At 33.2% G+C, this 27759-nt stretch overlaps 3 protein-coding genes across 3 annotated transcripts; 2 read left to right on the top strand and 1 right to left on the bottom strand.

Moving 5' to 3' along the window:
* The first annotated feature begins 3617 nt into the window (after positions 1 to 3617).
* On the top strand, positions 3618 to 5367 carry LOC132740875 (ras-like protein rasU). Its single transcript, XM_060728920.1, has 3 exons — positions 3618 to 3749; positions 4314 to 4603; positions 4928 to 5367. Exons 1-3 carry the CDS (start codon positions 3739 to 3741, stop codon positions 5227 to 5229), a joined length of 603 nt encoding a protein of 200 aa, XP_060584903.1. The 5' UTR covers positions 3618 to 3738; the 3' UTR covers positions 5230 to 5367.
* A 6494-nt stretch (positions 5368 to 11861) lies between these two features.
* LOC132740878 (uncharacterized) lies at positions 11862 to 14349 on the top strand. The gene is made up of 2 exons (XM_060728923.1): positions 11862 to 12076; positions 12601 to 14349. The coding sequence occupies exon 2, from the start codon at positions 12619 to 12621 to the stop codon at positions 13840 to 13842; it is 1224 nt and encodes a 407-aa protein (XP_060584906.1). The 5' UTR covers positions 11862 to 12076; positions 12601 to 12618; the 3' UTR covers positions 13843 to 14349.
* Positions 14350 to 17920: 3571 nt separating this feature from the next.
* On the bottom strand, positions 17921 to 26355 carry LOC132740879 (putative ferric-chelate reductase 1). The gene is made up of 11 exons (XM_060728924.1): positions 26277 to 26355; positions 25323 to 25502; positions 24760 to 24855; positions 23703 to 23853; positions 22728 to 22844; positions 21273 to 21388; positions 20819 to 20905; positions 20277 to 20351; positions 19940 to 20039; positions 18935 to 19075; positions 17921 to 18425 (listed from the first exon to the last, which is right to left on the bottom strand). The coding sequence occupies exons 1-11, from the start codon at positions 26337 to 26339 to the stop codon at positions 18292 to 18294; spliced, it is 1260 nt and encodes a 419-aa protein (XP_060584907.1). The 5' UTR covers positions 26340 to 26355; the 3' UTR covers positions 17921 to 18291.
* Positions 26356 to 27759: the final 1404 nt, after the last annotated feature.

Raw genomic sequence — 27759 nt, forward strand, 5'->3', positions numbered from 1 at the left:
TCTAACTAACTAACTAACTAACTAACTAACTAACTAACTAACTAACTAACTAACTAACTAACTAACTAACTAACTAACTTACTAACTAACTTACTAACTAACTAACTAACTAACTAACTAACTAACTAACTAAGTAGCCACACTAACTAACTAACTAACTAAGTAACCGCACTAACCACACTAACTAACTAACTAACTAACTAACTAACTAACTAACTATCTTAACTAACTTTACTAACTAACTAACTAACTAACTAACTTGATTACAAACTCTATTACATACTGAAGGACATTTAGCCGAATTTTTTACATCTGAATGGGACCTTGGAGATCAGTAAGTCATACAAACTAGCGTGCTCTACACTTTATCAAAATTTAAAAAAAAAAAAAAATTATTTAAAAAGTTTTGGCAAAAATAATAATTGGATCATTTTTCGTACTAGTTATTTTGTCCAAAACAGATCACGAAAAAAGACGTACGTGGTGATGGGATGGAACAACGCACTATTATCCAGATGTCGTGGGTTCTCGTCCAAACTCTGGTGCGAAATTACTGGTTATGAAATGGTTATGAAAGTTAATGAAATCATAAAAAAGTTAAACAGTCATAGATCGTGACTTAAAAATCTGGAAACAAAGTGATCCCTCGAAACCATTAATGGTGCACCATTAACCGGTTAAAACTCCCCAGCAGTGCTTTTGCTGCTGACCGTTCTAAAGCGGCGGCCCTCTGTGTTCCTCAGATGTTTCTCTTGTTTATTGTTGCATATTATTGTGATTGCACTTTTGTGTCCCTTCTTGATTTTTCGTCTACTGTAAGTATCTTCCCTTCCCGTAGTTTTTTTTTCTTCAATTGTACCCTCCCCGTGCCTCATCCTTCTTGCCCCTTTCCCTGCACCCTTATCATTGTGTAGGTCTTTTAATTAATTTTGCAAACTTATTTTTTTTCAGTCAAATATCAAACTACCAAAGTTTTCAGCGAAGATCATATTGATTAGTCACAGATATTCATTGAAAATTTATAAATGCAATTGTGTTTTTTTTTAACTTGCTTTTAAAATGTTTTTAAACGGCTTTGACATTTAGGGGTTTCTTTATTTAGTTGTAAATTTTTATCATTTACTGGTGTCCCGACTTTTGTGCCTTCTCCTGCTTTATGTTCGGTGCCATACTGAATGCATTTGAGGATTTTGTCGGGGGCTGCATTCTCTTAAAACGTTTTGCATTGTTGATCTTTGTTCCTATATTTTTCCTGTTCCACAGTCATAAAGCACGTGCGTATTTCTGACATGTCCATGCGGAAATGATGGATTTATCAAAAAGCCAGAATAAACGCTGTATATGCAATCACTATGGAATATTTCAGTGCTCATCACCATGTAATATTACAATTATCATCACTATGGAATATTTCAATTATTATCACCATGGAATATTTCAATTATTATCACTATGGAATATTTCAATTATTATCACTATGACATATTTCAATTATCATCACCATGTAATATTTCAATTATCATCACTATGGAATATTTCAATTATTATCACCATGACATATTTCAATTATTATCACTATGGAATATTTCAATTATTATCACTATGGAATATTACAATTATCATCACTATGACATATTTCAATTATCATCACCATGTAATATTTCAATTATCATCACTATGGAATATTTCAAATACCATCACTATGGAAGCTATGAATCACAAGATTGGCAACGGAAACAGTCCGTCGCGATTTGAAATCATTGCTGACCAACAGTCGTGCAATCCGAAAATAATGGTCCTTACGATGTTTGTCGGTATTCGCGTTAAGCAAGACATCGTTCAGCACGTTTGCAACGGGAAAGACGACAAATATGATTTACACGTTTGCTCTTTGGTGCTTACATCCATACCAGTTTTTAGTTACAAGACAAAAATAGCCGCGTTATTCTTACACAAATATGAATATTGTACTCAACGATCCGCATCTGTTCTTAGGTTTAATGTAAAGTCGATATCAAGCTGTTGTAGCATCACGCAGAGATAAAACAAATATTGCAACATACATCTTTGTGAATTTTTAATTAGCGAATGACCGTCTTTGAAACAATATGAATTTTTTGAGAGATTCATTCAAAATATAACAAAATGAACTGATATAAAATCGATTTTTTTTTTTTCAATAAAGAAAAGAAAGACATGCGGACGGACTAAATAGTCTCTATAATTTCCTTATGAAAATTTTTAGAAACTTGTTTCAGTTTTTTCTCAAATCCCATTTACAATGTTCAGATATGGCTATATCAAGAGCCATTTAAAAACTTAATATTATTAAACTTAATCAATTATTCTTGACACAAATACAAAAAAAATTTACCTTCTTGTTTTAAAAATATTAACGATAAAAAAGGTAAACTTGTGTTTTAGATATATAAATTATAAAAAACAGCAACAAATCAGTTTTACTTATTTTAAAAATAAGATAAAAAATTAAGAGAGAGGGACCAGAAAACCGATCATAATTGTCATCTAGCAACGGGGCCTCCTTTTATATTCATATAATAATTATGTATAATTTCGAACATTTGTGGAAAACGTAAAGGAGGTTTACCATATGAACATTTTAAGTTGTAAAACTACATCTTTTTCACTCATTTAACACAAAAAGTACAAATACATTGCAAATACATGCATATCTTAATTCAAGAATTTTCAAAAATAAAAAAAAAGGAAAAAGAAAACCAGAATGAGACAAGACTAAAAAGAATAAAGAGAACTTTTTTTAAAGAGGCTTTCAATAGGGCTTGAACTCACAACCTATACAAACTATAATCCTCACTGAAACCGAATACTTTTTAGAAAAAAAGATTCTGCATTAGGTATCTACGAGTAAAACCAAAACTTTGGAACACAATTTCACACAATTCGCTCACTCCATTTTTCCAGAATATTTTTTATTGTTGAAATTGACTTAAAATGGAAAGCGTTTAAATGCTGTTAACTAAAATTGGACTAAGAATCGATTTTCAATTAAAACCAGAGGTTATTATGTTTTTTGCCAGTTTTAGGTGTCCAAGTCGATCTAGGCAAGAATTTCATTTTTTTTATTGTTTAAGGGGTTTGAACCTAAGTGGAGCTTCTTTAAAGGGAAACACTTCTACAGGTTAAACCTCTTATTGTATTATATAATTATTAACTTTTACTAATTTATTTTAGTTCGATTGTGTTGGAAGCTATAAGCTTATTGAAACACTCTCGAATCCGTTCCTGGAACCAACCAGTACTAAGCAATGAGCGCAGTTTCTTGCTCATGGAAACAACAGCTTGCCCCCACGCGGCCAGCAATCCTGAGATTACTAGCCCAACGCGTTAAACACCTCGACCACACACCGCCACTTTTTAATATTTACTAACTGAACATATTTTTCATATCTAAATTAAAAAAGAAATGTTTAACAATGTTTTATTTATGCTCGTATGAGTCTTACGAGCCCTTCCTTTTTATTACTCTTGAAAAATGACGTGAGCCCACGTCAGTTCATGTTTGTCAAATCAGAATAGTTAAAAAGACGAGAGACATGCATTAGCATAGTTAGCAACATTTTGCTTCTTACCATAACTCAATGCTCGGGTATAAATTCAACACACTGAAAACATTCTTAGCATTACGAGCACGACATTTATACGCACAGCTACCATATTTCTTGTTGAAAGAGACTACCTGAACGTGGACTGTTCATAATGGCTACAAGGTAATTTTTTATTACAAATGTAATTGTTTTAATTTGTTATTAAAATATTTCATCTTAAGAATGAAGAATTCTGAAAATTGACTTTTTCTACATGTCTAACATGAAAATGAAATTTTTTGTTAAATCTTTATGTAGGAATTTTATGAATTGGATACTCTTTTTAAAAATAAACAAATTAATTTATTTTATACATGTACTCAATTTGTTTGAAAAATGTTAATGACGCAGAATATTTTTCATTATATATTCTGAGCGTCTTTTCTAATAAATTAAAATATGAATATAATTTGTCTTTTTCATCATATTGTTTCAATGATTTTAGGAACTTAAGCTCCTTGTATGTAACCCAGTCATGTACTTTGTGAAGATTCAGTAAAAAATTGCTCATCAATTAAATAATCATATTTCATACGCACATTTCAATATTATAGCAATGTAGTACACTATGTTATTCTACGAAATAAACTGCTTGGCAATATTTTAACATTGTAGATATGTAGAAGACTAATATAAACATTGGATCAAATTGTTTACTCAACAATTGCTATGTTCTTTTCTTTTTAGTTTGAAAATACGTCAGCACATTCAGAAGAATGGTGTGAAGGTGATGGTTTTGGGACATGAACAAGTTGGTAAGACGACCATAATAAACAACCTGTGTAGTATCATCTCAGATACGCTACAGAGCGAGGGGGACACGTTCAAATTCATGGAAGCATCCCTATCCGATATGCCAAACTTAAGGAAATTGATGATTGGAACTGCCAATGCATTCATTCTCACATATGCCGTAGATGATGATGCTTCATTTGATTACGTCACAACCCTTATAAATGATGTACAAGCAGTAAAAGGTACCTATAATTTCATATTCTATATATTATATACTAGTCAGCTTTTCTGGTATTCTAAATTAATTTTATCTTTTTAGAAGTATTCGTAATGTAGATACAAATTTTTTTTTTCGTGAGAAAGTAAAGTAAAGCATATACGAAGTGTACCAAATGATATTTGGTCCGTCTTAGAAAATACTAAACAAATACCACTCAAGAGTCAGTTATACTACAGTATTAGACATGTCGGAAACTATATTGGAGTATAGAAGAAAGCCTTTGAGACATAAAGACACTAGCATTTCAGTATAATAACCTTTGTTGTTGTTTTTTTTGTCTTTATAGGAAAAAATACACCTGTGTTTGTCGTGGCCAATAAAATGGACAAAGAAACAACTATACAGAAGCGTATCATAGCAGACTGTGTCATCACGATTGATTACGAATGCGATCATTTTGAGGTGTGTGCCAACACCGGTAAGAATATAGACAGCATAGCCAAAAAGCTGTTTGATTATTATGGAAAATATCTTCTGTTTCCAACCAGTATAGAGGAGGAAGAGACATATGCTGAAATTGAAGAAACAATGACTAAATCAAGCAAAAAGCTGAGAACTACAATTCGCGAATTCTTTTGCATAAGATGATAAACTGGGTAGTAAATTTGTAGTGTAAATAAAGATTTTTTTCAGTTTATGTAATTATAAAAGTTAATGTAATTATAAAAGTTTATGTAATTATAAAAGTTTATATAAAAATGTTCTAATAACAGCGTTAAATATGTTTGTACATGTTTGTACACGTTGATATGCGACGATAATAAATGTTTATGTACATATAATAAGGTGATAATATGTATCAAAATGTTTAAAAGATTGTTGACTGAGATGTCTTGAACATATTTTATAAATTGTTTTGGTCGTTGAATAACATTTAAAAATAAGTGTAATGAAATAAATGTGAGATATTTGTAAAATTGCACTGTTTTATTGTTTTAGAATAAATATGAGTGCTTGACTTTTCAACTGGTTTGTCGTTGTCTTCTTTTCTTTGTGCTTTATAGGTTAAAAATTATATAGAATGTTATTTTAAAAACCCACGGTATTCAACAGCTTCTTAATTATTTGTAAAAATGATAAACAGCTTTATAAGGTTTTTCATAATTTGTGAGACAGGTTTACTTTGAAGTAGTTTAAACATACATGTATTTATTTAAGCTCGATTGCGAAACAAATCCTTGCAACTTATATTACTCCCTTTCGAGTCCGCTTCCTGGAACCAACCAGTACTGGTGTTATATGAAGAAACATGGTCGTGACCCGATTAGGGCCCGAACTCATGATTCCTGGGTTGAGTGGCAGACACCTTAACCACTAGGCCACCGCTCCCCACTTTTTAAAGACAGTACACTGTAAATTCTTATCCGGTTGCTTTGCAAACGTTTCATAAGAATTGGCCTATCCTTGATTTGTAAACTGTTAATTAACATCTCCGAAAACAATGTGATGGTTGTAGAGCGATTACCTTTTTCCAGCATCAGTATCATGTGGATTTTTTTCTTCTGAAATCAAAATACATTTAACCTCTCCAGAACAACCTGTCTCAGCAACAACCCAATTCTTCCTAAGGGTGTTTGCTTTGTAGCGACTGTGTGTTCACCTGCTATAATTTGATGAAACGGGTTCATATAATTTATATTATCAGCTTAACACAGAACTGCAAGGGTTTGCTGATTAGGCCAGATACTTTGGGTATTTTTTAAAACTATATTAGAATTTTTGTTTCCCCCAAAATTTTTGATTTATATACTGCTTACTATTGTTACAAATACATCTGGTCCAAAAAAAAAATTGCATAGCGAAGGAAAACTTTTTTTTTCTCCACAAGATTGCGAATGCGGGAGTGCTGAAGTATGTGGAAGACTAAAAGTTTTCGCACGATACTAAAATAGACTAAAATAGACTTTATTAATGTACATATATCAATTTCGTAGAAGTCCACTTCACTTGGTTTAGTTTCGCCAACTGTTTTCTAGTTTAGGACACACTGAGGACCATACGCCGCTCTTCATCGAATGACACTTAATTATTAAAGGTTCCATGATTACTACCGTATTAACGATTCTGCGGATTCTTCTTAATCCAAAATTTTACCATTTCATTTGCTTAAGCCGGTGCTTAAGGCGTAGACGGTACCTTGCACTATCCAGAACAGATTTTTTCTGAAAACGCAGACGTAAAGAAAAAAATAGTATCTTCAGAAATAATATCTATCAATTGAATCTGCAGGTAATATAGTAAGAGGCTGTGAAATTAACCAAAGATTTCATTATGAATAGATTCGTTTTAAAACAAACTGTATGATAAGACGAACATCATGTAAGCATGCTCAGAAAATACTCCTTACTTAACTTCATATTCTGCTGATTCTATTTGAGTGTTTATAATTTTCTGGTACATGTGCATATTTATAACATGTCATAGGTTATTTTAAGGCTAAAAGTACAATAAAGGAGTCTATAAAGATGTTTCAAAATTCAAAATATCGCCATTTTCAAATTTAAATGTGGAGTTATGCTTCAGTCGGTGATAAGGGGCGTGCAAATATTTAGATGGCTTTGCTGTATCTTATAAAGATCTTGATGACCAGAATGAGCTCTAAGTTTGCCAGGTGGTGGCAACCAGCCCGCTCTCAGCACTATGAAGGCAAACGCAGACCTTTTGATGGACTCGCATTTCGACGCGAATACGTGCATTTCAATATCTTTGGGAAAGAAGGGAATTTACTTCTATTGGTAGGAATTTGTTTTAAAAACACTGTTACTTCCCTTGTTAAAGTAACGCTGAATTACTTTCCTTTGATTAACGTTATTATTATTGATTTTTAGGTATATGTAAATGGTGGTCTGAAAATGATTTGTGCATATGTTGATAAAGTCCATGAATAATAAGGAATAAAGATTTGATTTTAACGGAAATTAAATATGATTATAAGTGGGCAAAATTAATATTCATTAACTATCATGTCCAATGGTTTTTATTTTTACGACGTTTGCCTACTTGTAAAGTGTAAAACGGAAAAATAATTTACATCCTTAAAGGAACTCAACTGAGTTTTATAAGCTTTTAATTTCTCACATAGATAAACTGGGGCCCTTAAAACAGAAGTATAATATAACGAAGAAATATACTCAGAAATACATTGAAAATCGTATGTTTTGTGCGATTTGAGTTTTTTTTCAATTTTGGGTCATTTTTCACATTTTGAATAATTATTCTGGAAGAACGGAGCGAGCTAACGATCTGAAATTTTACAATGAGTTGTTAGTTTAGACCTACATGTAATGGAGTAATAATCTCGAAAAATTATTTCCAGTCCCGTCATGTGAATAAGCCTCAGTGGAGTCCCTTTAAACTGTACTATGTACTATAATGCAATGTAGTTATTATTTTAATTTTGAAAGACAATTCTTCCAAAATGCCTGTACGAAAGAAATACATTCGTAGATTTCCTCAAAACAAATAGTGCATGTATACGATATTACTAAACGGTAAAACCACTACTTGAAATGGCAGAATAATATGGTATTTTGTTTCGGAACATTTTATTCTGTTTATATGTTACAACTCTTTCAAGAATCAACCATAAGATTGTGAAAACAACACATTTTTACTGTTTGAAAATTATATAAAAAATCATTAGAGATAGATTTATACTATTTAATATGCTCTTTCTATTACTTCAATGGTTTATATAGCAGCCTGCAATTTAAAACAAGTACCGGTTATTGGAAAGGTTTGTGTGCTTAAAAAGATAAAAATTGCTCTAAGATTTGCTCAATAATTTAGCCATACTCTGTGAAATAGAATCAATCTATGAATGAATGTAAAAAGCCTTCACCGTTAAATTTTCTGTTCACATTTGATATTTACTAACCGGCCAGTTATGCTGTATTTTCAATGATGAAAATGACATAAATAAAAGAGCAACATTTTCAACACAGCTATTGGTTCTTTGGAAAAAATAAATCATCTTAAATATTATAAGTATACTCTCGACAACTAAAATCATAATTGATTGAAAAAGATTATGCCTAAATGGAATGCACATAAAAATATGATAAGTCAGCAATATCATAAGTACGGAATACCGTTAGGGCCATCGTGGTTATACGTTAAAATACAGAGGGCGACAATGCGATAGTGCGACAGTGCGATGACGACAATGCGACAGTGCGATGGCGACAGTGCGATAACACTATCGCTCTGTCATCATCGTACTATCGCGTTATCGCGTTGTCGCCATCGCACTGTCGCATTGTCGTCATCGCACTGTCGCATTCTCGTCATCACACTGTCGCATTCTCGTCATCGCACTGTCGCACTTGTCGCCCTCTGTATTTTAACGTATAACCACGATGGCCCTAACGATATTCCGTACATAAGGGATTTCGTGTTATCAATAAAAATAGTTCGTGATTTTTTGAAATCGCTATGTCGCTGGTGATAACGCGGAATCGCCATTTGAAGCTTTACGAGATTACTCGATTTTCCTGATTGCACACTTTCTCATTATCTGTATAAAGATGTATTTCGTGGCGAATTGATTTTTGATTTCAGTGAATGTTCTACTAATTTAGATATCTTTTAAGATGTATGAAAGCGGTTCTGTACGTATGATATGATTTTGATAAACCCCTTTTGTAAAGAAGTTTAAAGCTTAAAGCTGCATGCCTCCAGATGGGCCAAAACATTTCAAGAAAATCACCTTTGAGTAAAATTAACTAAGAATAAAAGTGAAGATATTCAGAATTCAAATAACAAATAATGATTATAGCATATTTAACAATGATTTTGTAGCATTTATCACCATATTTCTACTACGTGACTGACGCAGTAAGGGCCTTTTTTGCATATTTTGACCTTTATTTGTTAATCTAAACGTGCCGTTGGCAATGCATTAATTATTGTTGTTGTTTACAAAACAATATTGTATCTTCTTATACACGTTCAAAATTTTCATGAAAATAAACGTGAATCTCAAGGCTTTAAGAAAAAAAGATATTGAAAAAATACCCATTCGCTCGACGAAAATGTCAGAAATGGCTCTCTTTCATAGCCATGATATTTTAATGGAAAGGAAACGTTTTTGGCTGCCTATGAATTATTCGTTTATTACTTAAAGAAACATTGTTCATTTCTTTGATATGACGTAACCTATAAAGGGTAACGCGAGTTTTAACAGTATAAAATTACCCTCAACCCATCCATTGTAAATATACATAAAACCAAAATCAAACAAGTTAAAGAGATAACGAAGTTGACTTTGTGTAATGAAACACTTTCACTGTATTATGATGACGTTGTGAGCACGTGGATTGCAATTCAATATATATAGACCAGGCCTCGACACTAACTTATTTAGCAGGTGGTTCGCCGGACCACTAGATTTGAAAGTTAGGTGGTCCTTCCAGAAGTTAGGTGGTCAGTTATCATTATTATATCATTTTACTGCAAATGTAGAAAAAAATGCTTAAACTTGATGACAAAGATGTATTATTAACCTTTAAAGAAAACAGATATTTTTAGATATATTTTTTTCATGTAATCAGAAAAGGGAGAGTAAATCAGTAGGTAATCTATCGTAGAGTTATTTGTTTGTTTGTTTTTATCTCATTCAAAAATACACAACAGAGCTCTTATTTATGTTAACTTTTATATTGAAGTGATTTCTCCCTCAACTCAAGTTAGGGAATAGTGAAGCCATTTGTGTCTGTTATTATTTTTACTGTTATTCAAATATTCATTGCTGGTACGTGGTACATCTTATAATCATGATAATAACATAGTATCTTTTATAGATAAACATTTTTAATGAAACTAATAAACTATCTTATTCTTGTCTTTGAAAACAAGGAAATATCTAAATTATTAAAATAATAACAAAGTTATAGATAACTATAGTTTTGCTTATTTTTCTCACAGATTTATAACACAGAATTTTTACCACCCTGTTGCTTGTTGGTTGATATTCATTTTTGACATTGAGTATTTTTAACCTTTTAAAGTATTTTTAACTCTAGGAGATATAGATCTTTTATCGTTATACAGTTAAAATAAAGATAAATAGCAAAGAATTTCTAGATGTTTTTTTTTCCAGTTCCTTTCGTTTGCTGCCGTTAATTTTAGTTTATCTAATATCATATAATTACCATCATCCGATACTCACGGTTGATTAACATGTAACATAACAATAATGTTAATGGTTCCACCATGGGTATCAGACGATGCATAATTACTAGCACTATTTGAATGAATTGTGTACCTTAATTAATATGACAAATTCTTAACTCTTTTACATTGCATAAACAAAATTTTTGCGACTTCAAATGAAAGTTATTGATGACTTAAGAACTTCTTTAACTAATCAGAGATTAATGAACCATAAACATGTGCATTGGACACATGATTTTAAACAAAATTGTATAACATATTTTTGACCAAATCGCCTTTCTCCCAAATGAGCCTTGTATCAACCAGAAAATTCAAGTGGTCCGACGGACCAGTGGAATTTAAAATAAGGTGGTCCTTGCCAAAATCAAGTGGTCTGGGACCAACGGACCACCGCTAATGTCGAGGCCTGATTATAGATAACTCGAAGCAAAACCGGTATAACCGCGGTAGACAGTCTGTCTTTTTATTTTGCCTTATAAATCAATTCGAAAGCTCTCTTTGACGCAACTTTTTACTGTGCTCAAGATACCAAAAGCAAGAGTACTACAGTAGTCCCGTACTTCACTTCAGTGTTGTTATATTTTTCTAGTTCTTCTGGATCATTTATTTTGCCACTAGTCTTTTAAGTGTTGAAAATTGAGTACCGGTCAAGCCGGTGTCACGGGGCGTGGGGTATGTTGCACTTTTTCATTATTCCTCATCTGCAGACTCAATAAAACCGAGTCTGCAATTACCATGTAATTTTGTTGTAATTAATTCTTCCGAGGGATCACCCTTTTCCAGATTTTTTAATGGCTAACCTGGCTAAGAAAATAGTTTACGTGAATAAGATCTCATTATAACCTCATTTTATTAGGTTAATCAAAGCCTGCCTAGCAGTTGTTGAGAGTATAAATGTCTAGGTATTTGTTATCATTAAAAATATTCAAATAATTACTTTGTATAGTTTGATCTTTCCACTTTCATTAACCAAATACTGTTGCTGTCGTTCATAATCAAACAACTGAATGAAGACAAATGTGGCTTTCCATAGTTCACTGTACATTGATCAGGTCAAACAAAGATAACGATTTGCTAGGTCAGATTGATAAAATTTAATACAACTTATGCCATATCTTAACGCAATATATAAGCATCTTGTCAACATTTTTTTTCAATAACGTTTTACTAATATTTTCAGTAAAATATTGTATTTTTAACGGATTTAATAGCTGGAGCTGAAGTTAAACATGAGAGGATCACGAGGGATGCGGCCAGCAAGGTATGCTGAATTAGATTATCATTTATATGTGCAATAGAAAGTAAAACAGACGAAGAGCGAGAATATAATAGGACAAGATTGAAAACAAAAGAATAAAAAAATTACGGATCTTAATTTCAAGACACGTTTCATCTTTAAACTGACAGATTACATCGATTGTTGACATATAAAACAAGGAAAATGTATCCTAGCGTTTGTTCAAAGAATTTTTTATCTGTGCTAAGAGCGAAAGTAAATTTACTCGGGTGTTTAACATTTGTAATTCATTAAAATTTACCAAAGTATCCGAGCCTTTATTGGTGTTTGAACTGTTTATGACAGGATTTATACACACTGCGCGAGCAACAAGTACAAAGAGCAAACAAAACCATTACTAATCGTGGCTTAAATTCCTGTTCGAGTAGGAAAATAAAGAAAACTTAACCGATTAAGTATTAAAACAATTGAGATAAAAAATAAGCTTAAGAAATTGAAAGTGATATATAGTGGATATAACTTGGAATAATTTCTTTATTTACATGCAGGGACGATAACTGACGGAGATGCTGCTGAATCTATCTAAAATTGGAGTTTCTAGGAAACGTGTACATCGTGCAGTGTTACTATGTGGATCTATTTTCATCGTTATCTTTATTTACATACTGACTAACCGGCCGAAATATACCGACAAGACTGTTATAGAAAGTGACAAGTGGTTAAAGAACCCGACAACCGGATGTAACGGCTATTTTACCGGATATGGACACGAGTTTGTCTGGCTCCGTTATGCCTCAGTTGATAAAACTAAAAAGACATTTTCAATTCCATGTGAAAATGAAAAACCAGTTTATGATTTTTTATTCGGAAAAGAAGGCACAATATTAAAGGAATGGATGAACAATTTACAAACGTCGAAGTACTCAGATGTATCGAAATTACAGAAGAACGCCGTGGACACAGCCGCCATTGCTGTGATGAGATATGAGGCTCATAATCTTTATCATACATTATGTGAATGGTATAATATATTCGTTATCTCAAAACTCCTAAGGTTAGATCCTAAACAACTGCATGTAATATTCATGGATGATAGACCACGTGGATTAATGGACGAGACATGGAGCACACTATTTGGCAATGTTAGCAGATACTCGGATATACCATCAGGCACTGTGTTCAAAAATCTGATTTGGAATATAATTGGCTATGAAAGTCCAATGAATTTTCATAACCTAAAAATTCTCCCATATGCTGTTGAATTTTATAGCTTTTTCATGAAGTCGTTTGGAGTAGACCAACTTAAAACATTAAACTGTAAACAGTTACAAATAACCATAATTTGGCGGAAGGATTACATGACACACCCAGAAAGATTGAAAGAAACAGGTGGTTTAGTCCATAGAAAATTTAAAAATGAAGATGAAATACTAAAAATAGTTCAAGAGTTATTTCAAGGTCATTCAATAAATACCGTAATTTTAGAAAAAATGAATATGAAAGAACAAATTAATTTATTTTCAAAAACTGATCTTCTGATTGGTATGCATGGTGCCGGAATGTCACATGTGATGTTTTTGCCACAACACGCGGCAGTGTTTGAAACTTTTCCTAACTACTGGGGTTTCTTAAAACATTTCAAAGCATTTTCCCGGTGGCGAGGCATCAAATACCTTGGCTGGCAAAATACTGATCCGAAAAACGAGTATCCGGATTACTATACTAGAATACCACCGGAAGTGGTACAGTCTCATTTAGAAAAGTTAAAGAATTATTTGTGTCCCCCTTGATCACACTGGTCCGCAAAAACGACAGCATTCCATATGAACGCTGCAGTTCCAGCTTTATAGATATAGTCGCTTGTTTCGGTTTGTACTGACGACTAATAACGCGCATGCGCCAGAAAAAAATATGGCGGATATGACAAACAGTATCTTTTAAAGGAAAAAGTCCTTATGGAAAGGAGTTGCCGATAACTGATATGAACTCAAAACATGATGTTGAATCTGTATTTTTGTAGTTTTGTTTGAGAGGCAATGTGTAACAATTCATGTTAAAAATTAGGAGCACGTGATCAAATGTGAAATTGTCTTATTATACTAAAGTTAATTGTCTTTCAAAAAAGGAATTCTGGAAAACAACTTAAATGTTTCGAATTATTATGTTTTTATTCATTTTTAATACATATATTTCCGTATAATCATTTGTGAAACTTTCAGATTATTGTCGCGTTGTTTTTGTCATTGTACTTTATATCATTAATTAAATCATTCATGAAATTAAAATCATCTGCGTTGATTATTCTACAAATAAACACAATGTCTTTAGACTTGAATAAAAAGTTAAAAACTAAAAATTAGGCTAAACGCAATGCAGTAATTCTTTTTAACGTTTAAGGAGAAAATGGTTCGGCTATTGGAATAGTTTGAACTGATACTGATCCTTATTTAGTTTATACTAATTTATTTTAGTTTGATTTTAGCTTACTGAAACACTCTGGAATCCGTTCCTGGAACGAACAAGTACTGAGCAATGACTGTAAAGTTTCTTGCTCACGGAAACAACGGCTTGCGCCTACCGGGGTTTGAACCCACGCAGCCAGAAATCCTTCGATTACCAAGAATTTCTATTCCGATGCGTTAACGCCTCACTTGCCCTAGTTCGCCGTGTTAAACAGGAAATGAAATTGTCCTGACTATCATCGTTCTTTATAAACGGTGTTCGCATCAAACAAGTTGCGGAGATAACGAAGTTGTGTTTATGATCGCGTAATGTAAACCATTAACAGTATCACATGTTACATGTATGTGAAAAAAATATTTTGGATAACTTAAAAACGCAAGAAGAAAAATCACAATGTTTTACAGATTATTTTTTTGAAACTTTTGTCTCTATCATCAGACCATGCACGTGAATCGTATTTCATTTTCTCCAAATCAATGTTATGGCGCCAAACGTGCACTGACCAACCTTTTTTAAAATCCAGTAAAAACTTTTAAAATAAATAACCGTAAATTTTAAAGGGGAAAAATTTAAAGAAAAACGAATATCTGCCAAAACTTTGATTTTATTAAAAACTAATGCCCACAAAGGGGACTGGGTAAATGGGGTTTAAAAGTAAAATAATTTACATTTTGCTATTTTTTTCCAAATTTAAATAATTTATTTCGATAAACATTAAAACTCGCATCTAAAAGGAAAATTTCTGTCAATATTCATCAGAATTTTACAGAATTCCATCCCTTGAATTTACCTGTAACATTTCAATTCATCAAAAGAGTGGGGCAGTCCTTGATATTTTAATCTCAATCTTTTGAGATATACATGTATATATTCAATTTTGCTAAACTTTAAAATGCAAAAGTGAGCAAAATCACTTAAAATCTTTATCAGTCTTTTTCACGAAAACAATTTAATAAAGACAGAGATTTATAATTATCTTATACCGTTTTTTACGTAGTGCTGAACTTCATATTACAATTTAATACCTAGTGTGCCATGACACTTCATTTCTCTCTTCCCCTCGGTACTGCAAGCCGTTGAGAAGACAGCGCATCGGCAGATGATTGAAGAACCAATGCTACGTGTAAGACGGCAAGTTCGCATGTTTTCTACAGCTCGACGTAACGTTTAAGACGGCACGACTTAGCTTGATGAAGGGGATGCCCATAAAAAGGGGCCCCGATCACAGATAAGAACCAGGGTGCTGACCCCCTAGAACGTTTTAGGGTTTTAAAGGGCAGGCCCTTTGTTTTGACATAAAGGGTTATCTTAAGGGCTACCTCCTTTCATTATTGTCTATTTCTGTACATTTGGGTTCTCTTTGAAAGCCGTACATGACTATTTTTTGGCTAAAAATTTATATTTTTGGGGCTAATATTTCCGTGGAAAAGCATGGTAAATTATCCCCCTCTTTTTTTTAAAAAATTTAACTTTTTAAGGGCCATACTCTGACATGCCCGGGGATCCGTACCGACAGCAAAAAGTTGCATATGCCCTTTTACGGGGGGATACCTTATTAAGCATAGACTACACTAGTCTGGATTACCTGCCCTTTGTTCTATTTGTTTACAATAGAAGCTGGGAACCAGACTAAGACTACACATACATATGCCATGACACTTATTAATATTTTATAGTCAAGCAAGACGGTAAGGGGAAGGGTGGCCTAGTGGTTAAGGTGCCTGGTGTCTCAGGTCTCGACACTAACTTTTTCAGCAGGTTGTATGCCGGACCACTGGATCCAAAATTCAGGTGGTCCTTTCTGAACACAGGTGGTCCATTTTTTTTTACTCATTTGTTTTTAAGGAATCTTCAGATTTAGAAGAACTACACTTAAAATTGGTGACAGAGACATACATGTATTTATTATTAGATTTATAACAACTGAAGAAAACATGTATATTTTCTATTTCAATCTTAGATCAGATAGTAAGTCATTGTAATCCTATTTAGTATTTATTATCTCATTGAAAAATACATGACATAATTAAGTGACTTCTTCCGCAACTCAAGTAAGGAATAGTGAAACCATTTAATTGTGAATGACTTATTTCCTTACTGTTATTCAAATACTCATTGCTGTTTCCTGGTAAGAATAATAATTGCTTTTTATAGATTAAAGTTTTTAATTAAACTATTAAGTTATTATATTCTTGTCTTTGAAACAATGAAATATGAATGATAAACAGAAAAATTCCTACATTATAATTGAGCTTATCTTCCTCACAGATTTATTATGCATGCTTGTTTGTTGAAATTTATTTATTTTTGACAAAGTATTTATAACCTTTTAAAGTGCTTTAAATAAGAAAAAAATGGATCTCTGATCGTTTAAAAAAGTAGCCAAAGATGACTAGATATTTAATTTTTCCTTTGCCTTTGTTTGCACCATTATTCATGTGTTTATCCGATATCCCATAGTGATACAATGTTATAAATTCAATGCAGTACTAGAGACATTTGAATGAATTTTATACTTTAATTATTAAAATAATTTTCTACTTTTTTAACTACACTGTTAGCGAGTTAATAAAAGGTTATGGATGTCCTAAGATCTTTTTGAACTAATGAGATGAATGAACATATACCTGTACATCGGAGAAATGGTTTTAAACAACAATTATAGAACACGATTTTCGACCAAATAACCATTCTCCCAGATGAGCCCTCACCATTTGGAAAATTCAAGTGGTCTAACGGACCAGTTGCCTGTAAAATTAGGTGGTCCTTGCCAAAATCAGGTGGTCTCGGACCAATGGACCACCGCTAATGTCGAGGCCTGCTGTCTGTTTCTCAACCCAGGGATCATGGGTTCGAGTCGTAATCGAGTCACGACCATGACACCAATACTGGTTTGTTCCAGGAAACGGGCTCGAAAGTGATTAATATAAGTTGCAAGAACTTGTTTCATAATCGAGCTTAAATAAATAAGCTTGTACTGGTATTGTTCTTTGTCCAGTTGTTAATTTACAGAAAATATCTGGAATTGGCTATTTTTTCTGTCGATTCCGACATTTGTGATTTGACTACGTGTAAATCAGGCTACCGTGCAGACATGTAAATAAACCAATTTTAATGACATGAACCACTTTATTGGTTTTAAAACATTTTGATGATCGTGTAAGTTACATTACATGGATAGCTAGCGGGTGGGGCAACTTTTCCTCTCATAAGACAGGTTATTCTATGGCGAAGTGAAAATGCTAAAGATGGTTACGTCAAAAATTGTCATAAAGAGAGATTCAGTGTAGCTCAAAATTTAGCTTCATAATATCGTATAGTTTGATAATATTCAAACGGAAATTTATAGGTCCAACCTGTTCTTTTAATATACATCTAAATATACAACATACAAATGGAAATGAATTATGTTTTGTTATGTTTGTTATGTTATCATTGAAAATGATTTAGGAAGGTTGAATGAATATCATTTATTTTGAAATTGTCTCGAGAGCTGCAAGAAAATGTTGATGTTGTTTATAGTTCTGTTATAAATGGAATATCTTAATTGTATGTCATACAAAACAAAATTATGTAATAATAAATATATATAAATATGTCTTTTATGAGATTCTCTTTGTTTATGTCGGCATTTTCCGGATATAATTACTTACTATGTACACAAATGTATAAACAACAGTTACAAACAACAGCCGAATGTCCATAAATAAAAATATGGCCACAATGTACATGTATATCATATAACTAAAAGGAGTGTGCGTGTAATGACAGTTTGTTCAGTTGATAGCAACAATCACAATGCAGACGACAGTGAACGCTAATATAACTAACACGTGACAAGCAAGTATGATTTTCTTCAGAAGACTTCCACGAGGGTCTTTCAAACTTCCGTCTCTGTAGTAGCGCCGGCCTGTAGGGAAACAATATTTTAATAACATAGTATATTTATCAAAAAGTACATGTATTTCATAAACCATCATAAAATTGTATTGAATAATTAACATGCTTGTAAAAGTATGACTAAAACATTTTTACTGACTTAGTGTAACTGTATAGTAACAAGTAAATAGTATTGACTGTTACATAAACCTTTGACAGCTTGGGAAGACTTCTGTGACATACATGTATATATATAGTTTCGGATATTTAATGTTTCAAATCATATTTAATGGTACACTGCCGTTTGTAATTACTTCTGGTAGTTTGGACAAGTTTCATAAAATAATTTGTCAAAGTTGTGTATAACAGTGTAGCAATCGAAAAACACAATGGGTCTAAATAATAAATTTAAATTCTGCATTAAAGTTTTGCTATAATTGATAACTTTTACTTTGTTAAGGCTTTTACCAATAACAACATGTGTTATACAACAGTAATTTCAATGAGAATTTCTCAAGGGAACTGAATTAAACCACTTACTGTTATCAGCAATGCAACAATCCAAGAGTTCGAGGATCAACTCTATTATCATTTGGTATGCCACCCAAGCCACCAGCACCCAGACACAGTAAAATGGCACGGACGCCCTTCCGAGTGTAACTCCCAGAATCAAAGCCAAACCTATACATATTGTTACAGTCAGATGTAGAGATGTAATGGGTGAAAAACACAAGTCGTTTAGAATTCCACACAGGCAAACGTTATTGGAAGCAATTCTCTATTTACATAAACAATTATACTCGTCCTATTAGTCTTTATCACATCAATTGTTTAGAAAAGAACGACAACTCGCCCGGGACTACAGGGAATTAAATTTATTTGTCAGATATAATATTTTTAAAAACTTAAAACTATCTTATTAGATTACATATGAGCCTCGTCATGACAAAAAATACATAGGGTGTTTGCGACCAGCATGGATCCAGACCAGCCTGCGCATCCGCGCAGTCTGATCAGGATCCATGCTGTTCGCTATCAGTTTCTCTACTTGTTATAGAGTTTGTAAGCGAACAGCATGGATCCTGATCGGATTGCGCGGATGCGCAGGCTGGCCTGGATCCATGCTGGTCGCAAACCCATTATGTTGGATTTGTCGTGACGTGGCTCATATAGTTCTTTAAAGGAACATACGCCTTAGGAATTATTTGCTTTAGAGCATGTTATATGCTCACCACCTGAAGAAAGTAGAGGTGAATGTGAAATTATTTGTTATAATTGTAGCAAAATGTAAACAAAGTAATATTTTGACTTCCATACAAAATATTGAATCACTATAACTGTACTACTTGCAACAGAAGCAAAATATGGTTAAGGTATTGGCCTTTAAGTCTTAAAAACCTAAAAAGTCCTATTTTTCTTGCCAAACTAATCTAAATTGGTATCGGTTCATTATCAGATCAGTGGAGTATTTTTGTAAATGTCTTTAGAGAAAATGATCCTTATGAATTGTGATAGAAACAAAGGTTCCATACTATTCTCACATACCTGAAAGTATTTGAGCCACAGTTCCAACAAACCAATGAGCCCAACTAAATATGTAACGGCGCTTTGCATCTGGATGCGGACGAAACAGTGCCATGATTGGCTGAAAAATTAGAGCACGTCAACACAATAAACTGTTTAAATGCAATGTGTGTTTATATATAGACATTTTCCCAAATTTAATCCATGCTTATAAACTATTGGGAATGAATTCCGTGTAAAACAAACAAACGCATAAAATCTTATATGCGAGTCAATAAGTAAAATGTACATTAGTGAACTTATAATACTGCATATTTGTAGCGATAATCGTGACATTAACATAAAAATATATACTTACATTGAGGACAACGCAGAATGTGACGATGACTCCGAGGTAAGGATGTGCTCTTTGCCACTTTGTTGCTCCAGCAAGCTGTAATATAGACATTCATTAATTGATTAATTAATTAATGACCGTGCACTAATAATAATAATGACAGAGCCGTGCCAACAGTAAGGACAGCTCACCATACTGTCTAACTTAATATTGTTGTGATTCATTAAACATTTATAAATGAAATTAGGAATAAAGGACTGTCATTCAGAGGTGTGTAAGCAGTATATTTGATAATGTCTTGTGATTAAAGTTAATTATAAATGTATACCAAGTCAAAATGTACTATTCTATGTGTAAAAACTGTTGTTAATATCTATCGTTATTATGATTTTCTCGCTAATTCAAGGAACAAAATACCTTACTGTTCACTAACTATTGCTTTAAAACTGAATACACGAGAGATATAAACAATTTAATATAGAATACAACTTTATCAACGTTAAAAATATGCATTTGAGATAGTAGGTCATTCCATACAACATTGTTTAATTGTAATACATTACATCAGACCAATCTTTGACGTCAACAAAGATGATAATAAAACCAGCAGAACACGTCACAAATGCCGAAATCATGCATATCCTGTGGAACTGAAATACAAATGGACAGCTAATTCTAATAGGGTCTAAAATAACAAAATACAAATGAATAACACAGCACGATTCGATCTTATAATAACAAACGTAAAACACCGCATGATCGGGGATTGAATTAACAAAGTAAAAATAGGTTAACGTTAACACTTTATGATTGGTGCTTAAATAAACAAAATACAAATGAATAACATATAGTACTTTGGAGTCTTAAAACAACGAAATACAAATGGACACCGCAGTACGATCGAATCTTAAAATAGCAAAATGCAAATGGATGATACCGTAATTACCACAGTATGATCGAGTCTTGAAATAACGAAATACAAATGGATACTGTATACAGAAAAAGGCATGTTCTTACCGTGAACCAAACTTTCTCGCTACAAACTTGACTGTTTGGCCACATTGGTTTGTAATGTCTGGATAAAACAATTCCAATACTGGCACAAAATATCCACGCAATCATCATTAAAGAACCTACAACAAATTACCATGAGTTACCATGAGTTATCTCCCTTGGTGTTATATATTGAAATAAGTAAGGTTTCTTTAAGAAAAGAATATCGCCATAAATATCAGATGTTAAACTAGAACTGCCACTATCATGGCGTGAATACCCCCGCATACCACTTTGTCAGAATCAACAGTGGCCATTTAGAGCTCAAGGACAACCTCCCTGCCAAATCTGAGGTTACTAAGCCAGTGCATTGCTAAGTTATGTATTCTACATGCTTCAAATGTGAAAATGTCAAAATCAATACATTGCGGACAGGACATTCTTAAGCAATTGAGAAGAAAAGCTTTTTTTTGGTCAAGGTCCCCTGTGACCTTGACCTTTGACCCAGTGACCTCAAAATCAATAGGGGTCACCTTATAGTCATGATCAACATCCATGCCAAAATATGAAGACTGTGGGTCAAAGAAATCTTAAGTTAATGGGTGGACAAACTTTTTGAAGTCAAAGTCCCTATGACCTTGACCTTTGATCCAGTGACCTCAAAATCAAAAAAGGGGTCATCTTCTAATCATGATCAACATCCATGCCAAATATAAGACTGTGGGTCAAAGAATCTAAAGTTATTGGGCAGACAAAACTTTTTGAAGTCAAAGTCCCTGTGACTTTGACCTATGACCTGGTGACCCTCAAAATCAATAGGGGTCATCTACTAATCATGACTAAACCTCCATGCCAAATATGAAGACTGTGGGTCAAAGGAATCTAAAGTTATAGGGCGGACAAGCTTTTTGAAGTCAAGGCCCCTGTGACCTTGACCTTTGACCTGGTGACCTCAAAATCAATAGGGGTCATCTACTAATCATGACTAACCTCCATGCCAAATATGAAGACTAAGGGTCAAAGGAATCTTAAGTTATTGGGCGGACAAGAAAAAACCGACGGACGGCCGGACGGACGGACAAGCTGATTCCAGTATATCCCCCTTACAACTTTGTTGTGCGGGGTATAATAAGCACGGTCATCTTGTGGAATGGCATATATACCGTGAAGAACCGAAGCAAGCACAAAATAACAATGTAATTTTAAATCGTGGACAAATAACTACTTGTGTGCGTAGCATTTTTATTGCGATTAAAATCATGCAAGATTTTCCCGCTTTTTTGAAACAGTCTGATGTTGCTGAGTTTTCTTATGTACTCGTCGTCCATAACAATATGCAGTATTATGAATTCGTTATATAAATACTGACGGGATATACGGGAGAATATAGTATTCCTGACATAAATAAAATTAATAATGTATACAACAAGGTGACGACATTATTCGGAGAGGGAAAGCTTTGGTGATATTATTTCTCACCATGAAGTTTGACCATCACAGCCTTGGCTGTTCCAGATAGATCGTCTGTTGATTGAAGATCAGCCTTCTCTGGAGATATAGCCGGGAGTGTATCTACTCTGTGCTGGGACTTGAACCCTGCCAGAAAAAAAAGACAAACAAAACCCCCAAATTGGTATAATAACACAGTCGACAAATAATTGCTCCAGACAAAGATTCTGTTGAAAACTTTTTTTAAACTTTTCTCTTAAATATTTATTACTATTCTTCAATAAGTGATATTTCGGTAAGTAAATTGCTTCTTTACTGACACTAACAAATTTTGACAAAACAAATTAGCTCATAAACGATACGCATTAGGATCTGACGGGCACCAATAGGAGATCACCTTCTGTGACCTTCAATGAAGGCAAAACAAATAGGTGGCAATGAGATCTACATGCAAGAAATAACTTTGGTATCTTGAGTCAGATAATGAGATTGTACTCTAGTAAACCTTTAACTGTAGAGATTTAGTTCAATCTAAAACACTCAAATGGCCATTTCTTCAGCTACAAGCTGTACAACGCATATGACATTTGGTGGTATTTCTTTCACAGATATCTTTTTACAAATTGTTTACCAGTACGTTTTTGTATTCAATACAGAAATGATGAAAGTAAAAAATGGCACTTGATTCTGGTATTCTCTACGCGGTATCGAGGTGGCCTTTATTTTTAGCCCGTGTTTGGACACATTTAGCGAGACAGTCGGAAAGAATGCTATATGGCCAAGCTGATAACATGCTAAGAACTTTTATACAGATACCTTGGAACTGCTGTATAAAATCTGTATAGTTTGATATTAGGAAACGCATTGTGTTTGGCTCTGAACTGACTATTCCCCATTTTATGTCTACAGGTTTGCTATAAAGTAAAAATCGCCTTTACTGAAAAAAAAACAACCAAAAACAAAACATTCTTGGAACTTAAATTTAGAAAATTTGAAAAACCATACCATTGGAAGCTTTGCCATTGGCGACCAGTAAATACCAATCAGTGTCAAGATTGAAGATTTGACTGTTGGAGGAAGTTTTAGTCTGGGTGTACGAGCACGTGAGGACACCATCGGTAACGCTCCCCTGAGCATTAGTCAAACCAGTAGATTTCTGAAAGAATCAGATTTTCAAAATACGCAAAAATGTACCACAATATAATTAGTAACAAATTGAATTTATAATATGTACGAACCTCGCTCTCTGAAATAAATAGACATACAATTCTAGTGTTATTTGCGTCGGTGGTTTGTAATAAATACAGCTCTATGTATGTCACGGTTCAGAACTGTTCACTATTTAGGGGAGAAGATGTGTAACCGGCGGATAGCTCAGTCGGTAGAGCCGCGGAACGGTATTCCGAGGGTCCCGGGTTCGAGTCCCGGTCAGGCTGCACACTTTTCTCACCCTGTGACATTTGGCGCCCAACGGGGGACCGTGACTGCCTCTAGCTCAGAGTTCAATTAGCATTGCTCTGTAGCTTTGTGAAATTCGAGGACGAATTTCAATATTGTGGTGAAGTATGTCACGGTTCAGAACTGTTCACTATTTAGGGGAGAAGATGTGTAAGCGGCCGGATAGCTCAGTCGGTAGAGCCGCGGAACGGTATTCCGAAGGTCCCGGGTTCGAGTCCCGGTCAGGCTGCACATTTTTCTCACCCTGTGACATTTAAATGACCTTCGGAATACCGTTCCGCGGCTCTACCGACTGAGCTATCCGGCCGCTTACACATCTTCTCCCCTAAATAGTGAACAGTTCTGAACCGTGACATGTATATATTACATTTTTCTATAAAACCAAATGAAATTTTCTACGACTAAGTATTACCTAGGACAGTTATCTTCTGTCCCAGGTATTACACTTGGTGGGCAAAATATGAAAATTCGCATAGATAGGAACCGCTTGCATTAATAAAATTGTTTTAGCATATTAACTCATTTTGGCTCATTTTATAACTCTAAAGAATGGTGACGGACTACTTTATTTTAGTTTTGCAGAGAAATATTTTCTGTTACTTACTTCAGCTAAAGGTGAGTTAAATTTCCCTGGATTGTACGATTTTGATACAGCCACATTACCGCCATTCATCACACACTCTGTAACACTGTCAGACCCCTGTGGTTAAAAAGTAGTTCCATTTTACTTCTTCTTGATTATTCATTCGCAAGCCCATTAACATATACGTTTAAGGCGTTGACGGTATGATAGTTTTTAATACTTCCAGTATTCATTTTACATAAAAGACTCTTCACGCCAGCTTAATATCACAAAAAGATTTAAGATTTATTAATGTCGTATATACATTAAATATTTGAGTATTCATAATAATGTATCTATACATAAGTCAACATGATGCAGGATGTTGTTTTTTTATTTATGAAACGGTGAATGTTAAAGAAAAAAGACAAGTAATAAACAAACAATAAATGAAAACCATAAAAACCAATTCGGCAGAGATTAAAATAATCGGAGCACGTAATGTATCTTTATTTATCTACATATCTCCGCGAAATATTTAATCAAAGTTACAGAAGATATTATGATTTATATATGTTTTGCGTTCTTATGAAATGTAACCAAACCATTTGTTGATCGTCCGACAGTCCGAGCGCTATCCACTGGTCCGATCCGCCAGACTCTAATGTTAAAGAAAGCGTAAAGTCTATATTCCCGCCATTTTCTTTCCACGTGACAACAAACTTGCACGTGCCATCACAGTCAGAATAACAACCACGATCGCTACCGCATTCAGCTGGCTTATCCTATACAGTTTAAAGATAGAATAAATATCATTTTAACTTTCTTATTGTTTAACAAAAAATGTGACAAAATGAAAATAGTAAGATAAAAATAAATGTCATACCATATACCTTATAAATGATTGTATATTATGAATTCACGATCAGATAATTTCCTATCGTACTAAAGTCCACTGAGGTCAAAAAGCCCATAAATTTATTATTGGAAATTCTTACACATATCAAAAGGAGCATTTTAAATATACGGACAAATTTGCAAAGGATAATAAAGAAACATACTTTAAATTGAATTGATAATCGATTTTTTGTGTGCAATTCTTAGCCCCATTTGAGCGAAAAGCATTGAAACTATTTTAATTTTGTGACCATTTTTGCACAATAAAAATAACTATTTTGGAAAAAACGGGGTGAGGGAATTATCTGAAAATTTGCACACACAAGTTGTTGGTCCAGACCTTCATCAAATGGTATACAAATCTCGGAAAAATATTTCACGTTCCTTCATGTAAAAAAAACCCTCAATAGTTATTGGAGTCCCCTTAAGTAGAGTTATTACATTCCATAGCCCAAGTATCACCCATCAACATCAACTGAAGAAAACAAAATCTCTCATTCCGTTGCGAAAAGATTTGAGATGAGACATACAAGCACTTCGACTGGTAGTGAAAATTACACTTTTTCGTTTGTTTGTTTTTTATCTATTTTTTTTTGCTTTTTTTATGTTTTTGTTTTGTTTTTGTTTTTATTGCAGGAGATAACTTACAGAAGATAACTTACCAACGCTGCTTTTGTTACACAGGCAAACAAGTTCACTAATAAAACTGTTATCAGCACCCGCATCTTTACTGACCAAGAACTGAAAATGCATAAATAAATTAAATCTAAACATTTATATAACTTCGAGAAAAATAATATATACAAAGCACGGACATCGGATTGGTGGTTTTTTTTTCTGAGAATTGAATAATTCTCTTAAACATATGCGTATCAAAACTTCTGACTAATATTTTATGTCTCTTAAGATTTCAATAAAACATTTAAATATGATTTAACGATTGAAAACGAAGTATTTTTAACGATAAAGTTGTATAATACAATTAAACAGTACCTTTAGAACGTATTACGTTTGTGGTTCGCTACCCATGAAAGCAAGGTCGGAATGAAATAAGTAGTTAAAACATCACGATTTGAGATAATATGTTTTTACTTGGGTATTCGATTTATTTACAATTTAGTCGCCACTGGCATATAACCTATATTTATAAGCAGGTTCACAAAAATACATTTAAAAGTACGTCATGTTACTCAAATATCAATTATTTACAAAGCAGAAGTAACTTAATTGTTTTTCGTAAAACATTTTAGCACACTATCGTGAAAAATTACTTTCCTCAGCCAAAAAAACTTCCACATTCGGACGACTTGGACATGTTGTTGTTTTTTTTGTTTTTTTAATCAGTGAAACAAATTAAATATTTCGATTATCAATACCAAACACTTGCAATGAAAATTTTGTAATTCGACCCTCAGCAGATCTATTACGGTAACACCCGATAAATGCGTAATATGTGACGGAAGTTTATGCACTGGTTAACGCCCTTTTACAGAAATCTATGTACTTATAACAAATACAATTACAAATCCAGACAGTCCAGTGCCACCAAAATTTTACCCATACTCAAGATTCCTCTATACCATATCGACAATTTATCCCGACATATTAAAAGTATAAAGGAATAATGAACCAATTTCGAATTTGAATAAAATAACATGGTTTATACCTTTTTATATTTGCAATTTATCCGTACATTAAAGTTCTGCACTGCTTACGATTCCAGTTACATATATTTATATATCCTATCCTTAACACAGAGTTCCGGTTTATTGCAAGTACGAAAAAAATATTCAACCCATAAATAAATAATGTTTTGTAATATCGTGCTAAAAATCGATATCATAAATAACCAACTGGTTCCGCTTCAATTGACTGGGTGTAAATATCAGTACGGCATGACAAAAAATGTACTTTTTGAATAATTTCAATCGTGACATCACAAAGTTTAATATAACAGAGATGTATAGAAGTTTAAGTTTTACTTTGTTAACTTTCTGATTATTTTAGGACAAATGTTATGATTCAGTACATGATAGCACTAGTTGTAAACTCAAAAGGGAAATTGCATTGTTGCTTTAAAATTCATTTTTCTTTGTTTTTGTTTTGTTCAGTCTACGGTTACAGACGTTAACTTAAAATCAATTG

This window comes from Ruditapes philippinarum, unplaced genomic scaffold (assembly GCF_026571515.1).
Source record: "Ruditapes philippinarum isolate M1 unplaced genomic scaffold, ASM2657151v2 ctg958_1_1_1_1, whole genome shotgun sequence".
Classification (NCBI taxonomy): Eukaryota; Metazoa; Mollusca; class Bivalvia; order Venerida; family Veneridae; genus Ruditapes; species Ruditapes philippinarum.

Bases quoted from the DNA above. Each gene is read 5' to 3' on its own strand.
- LOC132740875 (XM_060728920.1), top strand. The intron at 4,604-4,927 runs GTACCTATAATT...TTGTCTTTATAG, and splicing joins TGATGTACAAGCAGTAAAAG to GAAAAAATACACCTGTGTTT.
- LOC132740878 (XM_060728923.1), top strand. From the start codon at position 12,619: ATGCTGCTGAATCTATCTAAAATTGGAGTTTCTAGGAAACGTGTACAT.
- LOC132740879 (XM_060728924.1), bottom strand. From the start codon at position 26,339: ATGCGGGTGCTGATAACAGTTTTATTAGTGAACTTGTTTGCCTGTGTA. The intron at 25,503-26,276 runs GTAAGTTATCTT...TAAACTGTATAG, and splicing joins GTGTAACAAAAGCAGCGTTG to GATAAGCCAGCTGAATGCGG. The intron at 20,906-21,272 runs GTAAGAACATGC...TTTGTATTTCAG, and splicing joins GCGAGAAAGTTTGGTTCACG to TTCCACAGGATATGCATGAT.